The sequence below is a fragment of the Etheostoma spectabile genome, chromosome 8, assembly GCF_008692095.1.
Source record: "Etheostoma spectabile isolate EspeVRDwgs_2016 chromosome 8, UIUC_Espe_1.0, whole genome shotgun sequence".
NCBI lineage: Eukaryota > Metazoa > Chordata > Actinopteri > Perciformes > Percidae > Etheostoma > Etheostoma spectabile.
In genome coordinates, this window is record NC_045740.1 from 34,193,961 (window position 1) to 34,203,715 (window position 9,755).

A 9,755-nucleotide genomic window follows, 5' to 3' on the forward strand; every position below is an offset into this window, starting at 1 on the left:
AGCTTCTAAAATGGGAGGATTTTTCTTTACTTTTTCTACTTTAACAACATTTTCCTGATCATACTAAACACACTTTAACTTGAGTAACATTTCAACTGCAGGAATTCTATTTGTAACAGAGTATTTTTTTACACTGTGGTATATATGATCTGAATACTGTTGACTGTAACCGCTGGTTACAGTCAACTGCAGACCATCAAGTAAGTGAATACAGTTTAACAAAAGACATAAATAGTGCAGAAGATAAAATGTATATTCACAAGCAAGGAACATGGTTTGTGTTTAAAAAAAAAAAAAAAAAAAAAAAAATCAAAAAATAAAGAGCTGTAACAGTACAGGAACTTTCCGACAGTTATATATATTGTTCTTCTTAAATTGGATTGAATAAATGGATTCCTTTATGCCAAATTATTAAAAGCAAGCTACTGTAAAATCTTACTATAGCTAACCTGTGACATAATACTGTGTATTTTATACTTTTAGTAACAATTGCATTTAAAATCATGTCAGCAAGTGGGCAGTCAGTGTGCGAGTAGTGTCTATGCCTTGATGCCTTGATGCTTATTGCCTATAATGAACCCTATTGGAAGCATTACAATATCCGCACGTAGTTCTGCAGGCCAAAGCCCGCCCAGCAACATTATTGGGCGACATGGCAGAAGGCTAACGAAGCTGATCACTAAAGATCAGTCCCTATTGTTAGAGGGATCAATCACGACGAATCAATAGAATCTATAGACTGCTATTGTGTGCCATGTCCAGGGTATGACCCTGGACCCGGCCACCCTGAGAAACCGAGGTTAAAGGTTGCTCACGCAGACAGAGAGAGACATGGCCACATAGATCTCTGTCTCCGTTTCCCCTTTGCAAGATCTACACATGGAAGTCAGTTCCTTCGTGCTCTACAGAGTAGATCTAATAATGAAGGTAATCATTGGTTAGCTCAACCAGCTAAAACAGTACAATCCTGTTTTTACATGAATGCATGAGTAATAACAATTTAATGATATAATACACAATAATATAACAGTCACTGGGGACATTTGAGAACCTTTACTTTAACTACATGTCCGCGATTATACGTGGACTTACATATTTTCACTTAAGTTTCAATGCAGGACTTTTATAGTGTAATAATAGTACTTTTAGTTTTACTAAGTAAAGAAACTGAATACTTCCTCCACCAGTGAATGTAGGTGAAAAAATCTTTTATATAAAGTGTATTGATGATCTTCAATAATTTAATGAAAACTGAAAATGTTTTTTTTCAAATGCTCTGTAAGTGTAATGACAAAAAACAACAGGCCTACCAGTAAAGCTTAAAAGCTAAGCGGTAAAGAAATTAAAATAATAATAGCTGAACAACAATAATAACAACTAATAAAAAGAAATCAGCAGCTTGGGCAATTAAAAAACAAAATGTAAATGCTGTATATCAGTCTTTAAGGCTTTGGGGATTGTAGAGCGCTGAATAGTTTGTACATATAAAAATCTTTAAATAAATATTTCGTGTTACAAAATTTAATTTTGTGAATGTGAAATTTAACTAAAATGAGTAAATGTTTGTTCTAAAATACAGAAATAAAAAAACCAACCAGCACACCTTTGTGGTGCTCTTTTATTTTGACATTCTGACCGGATGTGTTGTCACGGTATGCTAATTCATGACGCGGTCCAGTGATAAAGCGGCGCAGCGGCAGGGGGATGTAGGTAAACTTGTCCCACATGGCCAGCGGAACTTTAGTCCGCTAGTTGGGCCCTGTTCAACAAAGGAAAGCCGCTCAGAGCCCGTCGGACTAGGAATACACTCACCCAGTGACACAACGGAGACAAACGAGGACACCTTTCATTTAGGCCTACTACATTTTTCCATAACCATTCCTACCTGTAACTAGCTAAAGGTGCTAAATGTTCTCCCGCGAGTGGAAATAAAGGTGGAAAACGGTAAAGTCTACAAAATGTGGAGCGGCTAATCATGTGTTCTGGTTAGCTAAAACAAAGCGAGTTTGAGGGTTTGTCACCAGAGTGGCACGAAGCCAATAGCTGAAACCGACACAGAGTGCTGCAGGCGGCCGGGTAACGTTAAATGGATCACCAGTTGTTGTGCTGTGAGGGGGACAGGCCTGCCATCCGGAGGGCCTACCGGGACTCCAACCTGTTGAATGAGCGGGTCCTGCACGCTCTGTTGCGGGCAGAAGACAAGTACCTCCCTTCTCCCAACTACTTCAAATGCGTCCAGAGAGAAGTAGCTCCGTACATGAGGAGGATACTGGCTACCTGGATGTTGGAGGTGAGTTAAAGCCAGTAAATGTTACTTGTTGAACGCAAAGAGTCTCGTTCACAGAATTGACATTTTCAATGTTGCTCTGCTTATGTGAAGTTAACGTCGCTATGTGCTCGTTTCTAGAAGGTTTTGCTAAGTCTTTTAGAGCCGCTGGTGAGTTCGGCTTCCAAGCTGCATTATGTCCTGTAACTTCTCCAACAAATTCCAACTTGAGTTGTAGATTCAGACTGCTCACTAGCACCTCTGCTGGTTTTGTGGAATCAGTGAAAGAGGAAAAAAAGATGTACTGGACTGTATGTTTGTATGTATGTTTTCTTCAAAGGAGAACGAAATGTCGAGTTAGTTACAAGTTAGCGTTACTGTAGTAACTTGTAGTTACTACTTGTAGTTACTTGCCAATAAACAGACAGTTTTTTTTAGTTTAAATTGAGTTTTTATGTGTTAAATGGAATGTATCAAATACATAATGTAGGTTCACTATGGCCTTGGTACTGGTCCACCATGTTTATTAGCCTGTTATAACGCTGCCGTGTGGCGATGCTAACTTTAAACGGTTAATGGAGTTGAAATGTCGTCATGGCCTCTTTACTTTACTCTTGAAGTTATGCGCTCACGTGTCAGTTTAGTTAACCGCGTGGAAAGAAAAGTCCAATCCACAGAGAAAGAATACATACAACAAGTCATGGGTAAACGACATAAAAAATATTACATTTTGGAAAAAATGTCGCGAGGTGCAATTTATGCAGACCACGCGCTGCCTTTGTGTTTGCTGAACGTGAGGAACTTTACAGTTCTCAAGTTGTACTTCCTATTAAGACCTACATATCTTTATCTGTATTTCATACAGGTATCTTCTGAATTATGAGCAAGACTATTTTGTCAATTGCAAGTTTCTGCTTGTGTTAATGAAGCCTGAGCCTAGATTCTTTTATTTTTTTCTCTTTTTTTTGGGAATGCAATGACAAAACCAGACCACTAATCTATGAGATTCTGAAAACCAAAGGGTGCTTCTTAGCATGTTGTTAGCTGCAGCAACTGCTTTATCAAAATTCATGCTTACATTATAGCAGATAGGCTAAGGGATGCCATTCCCCCCCCCCCCCCCCCCCCCATAGCCTAATGTGAGAAGTGTCTGGTAGAAACCATTGACATTTCAAAGCCATAAAGAAAGCCTTTAACACCTCTAAACCTCTAAATTTTGAAATCTTGACCCTGAATTAAAAAAAAAAAAATCTGTTTGGGTTTATCTTGAGTTTTTCTCCTCGTCATTTTTTTTTTTTTTTTTAACTTTCAGTTCATAACATGAACCTTCAGATTTCAAATCTGTATACTTCACTTATTGGCATGGTTTCATAGGGTAAGTGACCTTTGACCAGGGATTGCTGTGGCACTGAACTGATGGTGGCAACAGTGAAATCTTATAAACAGTATTTAATGGCAGTATTGTTGTCTGGTGTGTCTGTGCAGGTGTGTGAGGAGCAGAAATGTGAGGAGGAGGTGTTCCCTCTGGCTATGAACTACATGGACCGCTTCCTGTCGGTGGAACCCACCAAGAAGACCCACCTGCAGGTCCTGGGAGCCGCCTGCATGTTCCTGGCTTCCAAACTGAAGGAAACGATCCCGCTCACTGCTGAGAAGCTCTGCATCTACACAGACAACTCCATCACCCCAACTCAGCTGCTGGTAGGTCGCCGTCGCGTCACAACGCTGTTTGTCTTATATCTGGCCCGCTCTGAAAGACACTCCCATAACGACTAGTATCAATCCATTTAACAGTGTTGCACCACACGGTAGAAAACTCTTGCGAGATAATCTTTAGAACCATCACCACCTGGAGCTGTAATACTTCCGAATGTGGCTGTACAGGAACTATCTCAGAAATAATTGTGATTAATATAATTATCTCTTTCAGTCAAATAATTGTGATTAATATAATTATCTCTTTCAGTCAAATTTTAAAGAAATTCAAGTTTTGAGTGAATTCCAGGATACATCTTTTGGTTATATATCAGTTATGTGACCCAGATGATGTAATTACACAAACACACAGCCTGTGAGGTAAACCTTGTCTCTTTATTATCATAATTCTTTATTATCATGAAACATTTTTTCCAACTGCGGCACCAAGCTTGCATTTGAAAATCTAACAGCACACAATTGCATAACACTACAACCAATCACAACAACACACAGGGTGACGTATCCAGAGCCCCATATGCTTAGCTATCTGCTCAGCTAACTGGTAGATTAGATGTCACCTGTTCAGCTCACCTCTGGCCCCGCTTACATCAGATACACCAATGTGATTGGTGCAGCTTGGCTACAAAGGCATAGTTAATGAGCAGCACTACTCGATGCCAGAGTAACTCACTGAGCAAGTTCAAATTGTGCTCTCGTGAGCAAGATTTCCAGGTGAGCAATGGCCTGCATTTTTGTCGGCCTCCACCCTTTTGTTCAGATCGAGATATCTTAGCAGGTACTGGACAGATTGGTTTGGATTTTATGGTCCCCAAAAGGTGACTTTTAATAGTTTTGGTAACCTCTGGGGCGTGTCTTGTAGCCCCAACACAAGGTTAAAATTTCCCATTCACCAGCACTTGGCCAGGTCTAAGTGTCTTGGAAAAAATGGCTCCATTGTCATAAAGTTGACTGTGGACAGTCATGGTCCCCAGAGGAGGATTCCTTTCCTGCAGGGCCATGTTAAAGCCACAAACCCCCTCAAGCAGACAGAAAGCCTTTCTTAATCCCTGCATCTGTCTGTTTAGATCACACTTGAACCGGTCTTTCTGTCCCTCTCTCTGTCCACACAGCAAATGGAGCTGGTGGTTCTGAACAAGCTGAAGTGGGACCTGGCTTCAGTTACCGCTCTGGACTTCATAGAGCACTTCCTGTCCCAGCTGCCGGTTGTGAGAGAGCACCGGCCCATCCTCAGGAAGCACGCTCAGACCTTTGTGGCTCTGTGTGCCACAGGTATGCATGCCACTACGTTACAAACATGGGGGGGGGGGGGGGGGTCGATCCCATTAGCTTTGTTCACAAAGACAGTGAATCTGCAGCAGTCTGCCACATCAGCAGCAGCTGCAGCAGAGTTAGGTAAAACATTAAACATGAAGACACATGGAACAACTGAATAATTTCCTATTTTCTATTTGCTTTAGATTATATAATAAAGTTGTCATTCATAGTTGGAACGTTAGAGGACGGAAGTACAGACACAGACTTTTGGTGCTTTAACAAAATAATTTCACTATTAGATTTGAGGTTAAGTCTGGTATTTATATAACTTCACTGTAATGGAGCCTTTAAAACCAGGAAAATACAACAGTAAAGCCATATTACAATATCCAAAATCTAAGACAATATCTAGTCTTGTATCACGATTTTGATATAATATTGATATAGTGCACCGCCCTACTGTCGCTGGATCATATTGTAGTCATTCAGAGGGAAACCGTACAGGGTTATTAGTCCAACTGGACTTCAGGATCATATTTAATTTTCTCACTGCTACCTTTAAAAAAAAAAGCTTTTTAACACAAGCCTCACTTGATTAAACATCTTAGGCTCTGGAACTTTGAGTTCTGAACGTTTTGGTTTTAATTTGGTTCTCTTCATTGTTACTCGCTGTTTTGAAACGTGCCACATTAACATGACGTTCCATTGTGACGGTGTGCAGATGTTAAATTCATCGCCAGCCCTCCGTCCATGGTGGCAGCAGGCAGCATGGTGGCAGCGGTGGGGGGCCTGCAGATGAGAATGGTGGGCACATCCATGATGTCTAAGACACTGACGGAGCAGCTGGCACAGATCATCAGGAGTGACCCGGTGGGTACATCTGGACAGGACATGATTAGAGCACACACAATGAGTATGTGTACATGCACGTAATATTCCGTTTTTTACCCTTATTCCGAAAGAGACAATATTCCGGCTAAGCTGTTTCCCTTAGCTTATGAATATGAATAGTCCACTAATATTCCTGTAAACATGTAGCCATGTAAGTTTTCCACCGGTGGCAGCCTTTTTTTAGCCGTGTGTACACAGCCTCCCTAATTCAGTCCCTCAACCAGCTCCTTGAAAAGGTCGGCATTGCGATGTTTGCACATAACCAAAAACCTGTTGATATCCAAGTGTTCTTATATAATTAAGAGTAGCTTTGGGGCATGCATCTCTACTGCAGCTGCGCTCACTTGAACTGTTGGCTGGCTGGTTTGTGTTCAACAACCATAGCAACACACAGAAATGAGACAAGCCATAAACTGTTGCATGAATAGAAATATAGTTGACCAATTTTATTTCTAAGGGTGCATATTCCAAATGTGCTCTATACATGTTCAAAGAATAACACTAAATGCCGAATAACACCGGCATATCCCAATAACAGCGGAATATTAGTGTGCATGTAAACCGCACTCACTGACACTCTGAAAATCTTACTGATTCTCAAACTAACCTGAATCTCTCTCTCTCTCTCTCTCTCTCCTCTCTCTCTCCTCTCTCTCTCTCTCTCTCTCTCTCTCCCCAGGACTGTCTGAGGGCATGTCAGGAACAAATTGAGTCGCTGCTAGAAACAAGTCTCCGACAGGCACAACAACCGCAACACTCGGTTACCATGGAGACTAAGAGCATCAGTGAGGAGCAGGACGTCTCGACGACTCCCACAGATGTCCGGGACATAAACATCTGACGGAGAGCTGCCAGTCGCGCTGCTGGAGGAGGAAAGCGAAGCACGTGGAACTGACGACGTGGGCGCTCATCTTTGACCAATACAGTGGCACACGTGTGGTGTGTACTCTGGAGCGCTCACCAGAATCTGAACTCAACAACGTGTCAGGACTGTTCATATGAAATCCAGTCTGAACTGTGGCTGGGACCAGAAGTAGATGGGGACACCGTCACATCCAAGACATTGACAACTTTTTTTAAAACTGGAATTCAGCGAACATTCCAAAGAGTAATGTCTGTTAAGCGTGGCTTCTTATTGGTGGGCAGCAGGTGGATGCACCCACCAACGAGTTGTTTCAAGGCCTAGAAGGCCCATCTGAACCCACCCCTCCTCCCAAAATTGAAACTGTAGGCTTAGACTCAGTGGCTGTTCTAGACCACTTCAAATAGAGGGGCCAGGCTGGGGCCACATGGGATTTTAGGGGTACCAAATAAAAGCATAAGTGTTGCATTCCACCAACCTTCCACAGGTTTGGTTCTACAAAAGACTAATGATACACATATAACAATAAACACAAGAACACTCATTCAGTGTTAACCTCCATTGTATTTATCACTGCACATGAATAAACCCTCTCTTGGGGGATAAAGGTGGATTAAAAATGTATGAAAATATTTGCTATAGGTAGGGGTGCCAAAGGGGGGGTTGAGACTTAGGCACTGGCCAACCTTATCCCCCACTCCCTTATTACCACCACTGCAGAGACTGAATCTGATTAGTGTGTCAAGCTGTTCCTGGACCTGTGTTTATCACGAACAATGAGAAAGATTTATCAAGTGTCCCGCTTCTTCTGTTGTGTTGGAGCGAACTTTAACAGTTCAAACTGATCAAATGGAAAAACATGACGTGAGCTCCTGTTAGAGGAGCTGTGCAGGATCTAGTGCCATCTAGCGGCGAGGTCGCAGATTGCAATCAGCCCTTTGCTCCCTTTCAAAGCGCAAGGGATATGCTAAAATGTAGTTCCCGCACAAATCACAAACCACACAAAACCGGATTTGTTGCGGAACGGCTTTCTTGATTGAACACATGAAATATACTGTGGTGTGTATTCTAAACTTTGAAATGTAGGATTAAAAGTGAAGATTTTCTTTCACGTTTATCAGGGTCTTCTCAATATGTAAACTAAGAACACTGATACACAAAATATTGAAAAAATAATAATTCTGGGTCTACATTATGAGCTGTTATGTTTTGCTTTAAGGTGTGATGTCCTTGCAACTGTCAAAAAGGAACAATAGTATCCACATAGCATCATCTGTAATTATCTGAGATTCCTGAGGTTAGAGCCAACACTGTATTTGGCTCATACAGTATAAGGAAACCAACCGCCATGAGATCTAGTCACTTAGCACAACGTGGTCTTCTGATGCATTGTAGTGCACGTCTTACACCACTGGAGGGAAGTCAGTTACTTGGGATGTTGGAGCCACCAAACATTATACATTTTTGGATCATCTATGTCTAGCTGGTAAAGAGCAAGGGTGTGACGAGAATTTGTATTACCGCTGTGCATCAGAAGCAAAAGAGCCGCAGTAACTAAAGCATTACAAGGGATTTTACAGGGTTGAGCCTTATGGAAGACTAAATAGAAACTTATTTTGTTCCACCTCAAGCAAAAAGTTAAAACAACAATGCAACAATATTTCTGTTTATCAGTTTGTTGTCTCTAGTCACTTAGTAATGACCCGTTAGACTGGTCAAAAACAACTTGAAATCAATTTTTCCACTACACATGCAGAAAGTCTTAAAAGGGATAATGCTGAAGATTATGAGGTGTTCCACTTTATTCTTATATTTATTATTTCAGATGACTTAACTTTGCAGCTAAAAGTTGAGTTTTTCTGAAACGGAGTCTGTTTCTGGATTCAGCTGCTCTTTTAACATTACCAGCAATGGTCTTTGAAGGTACTAATATTTGGCTTTTTGAAGTGAGAAGCCACAACAAATTGATTTACCTGCATAGTGGTATGATGAACTTTTTATTTGAATTATTTAGGGTTTTGCCCTCAGGACAAGCTTGGACCAGGTTAAGCCCTAACTTTGTGCTTCAGCTGCCGTTTTAGGATGGAGTGTAACAATGTATTAAAGGAAAACTGATGACACTATTAAAGTCTGTTGGGGATGATTCGTTCATTTCAATGTTGATAAAGCAAAATAAAAGTCATTATCTAGCATGTCAAAAAAGTGAATACAAAAGTCATAGTATGCTGAAAAAAGATTAAAAAGTCGTAGTATAGCATGTCGGAAAAAAAAATCCTAGTATAGTATGTCAAAAGTGAAATAAGTCATAGTGTAGCATGTTGAAAAAGCATATTATGGTAAGTTGAAAAAGGGAAATCAAAGTCTTATAGTATGTCAAAAATAGTCATAATATAGTTGCCAAAAAAGTGAGTCACAGCATGTTGAAAAATATTGATTAAAATCATAGTATAGTGCATTGAAAAGCAAAATAAGTCATAGTGTAGTATGTCAACAGAAGCTTAATATAAGTCCTAGTATAATACCGTATGCCTAACAAAGTGATAAAGTCATAGTATAATATTTCTAAAGAAGTAATAAGCTATAGTTTAGTTTGTTAAATAGAGTAATAAACAGCCATAGCCCATTTTGAAAAAAAATAAATAGAATAGTATGCTGAAAACTATTGGTAATGTCATAGTACGGTATGTTGAAAAAAACAAAAAGGTCATAGTATAGTATGTTGACAAAAGTGAAATAAAAGTCATTGTATAATATGTTGAAAAA

At 40.3% G+C, this 9,755-nt stretch overlaps 1 protein-coding gene across 1 annotated transcript; it reads left to right on the plus strand.

Annotated features, from left to right (window-relative positions):
- Positions 1 to 2,086: 2,086 nt before the first annotated feature.
- LOC116694578 (G1/S-specific cyclin-D1) lies at positions 2,087 to 7,152 on the plus strand. Its single transcript, XM_032524371.1, has 5 exons — positions 2,087 to 2,290; positions 3,752 to 3,967; positions 5,095 to 5,254; positions 5,961 to 6,109; positions 6,810 to 7,152. Exons 1-5 carry the CDS (start codon positions 2,087 to 2,089, stop codon positions 6,969 to 6,971), a joined length of 891 nt encoding a protein of 296 aa, XP_032380262.1. The 3' UTR covers positions 6,972 to 7,152.
- Positions 7,153 to 9,755: the final 2,603 nt, after the last annotated feature.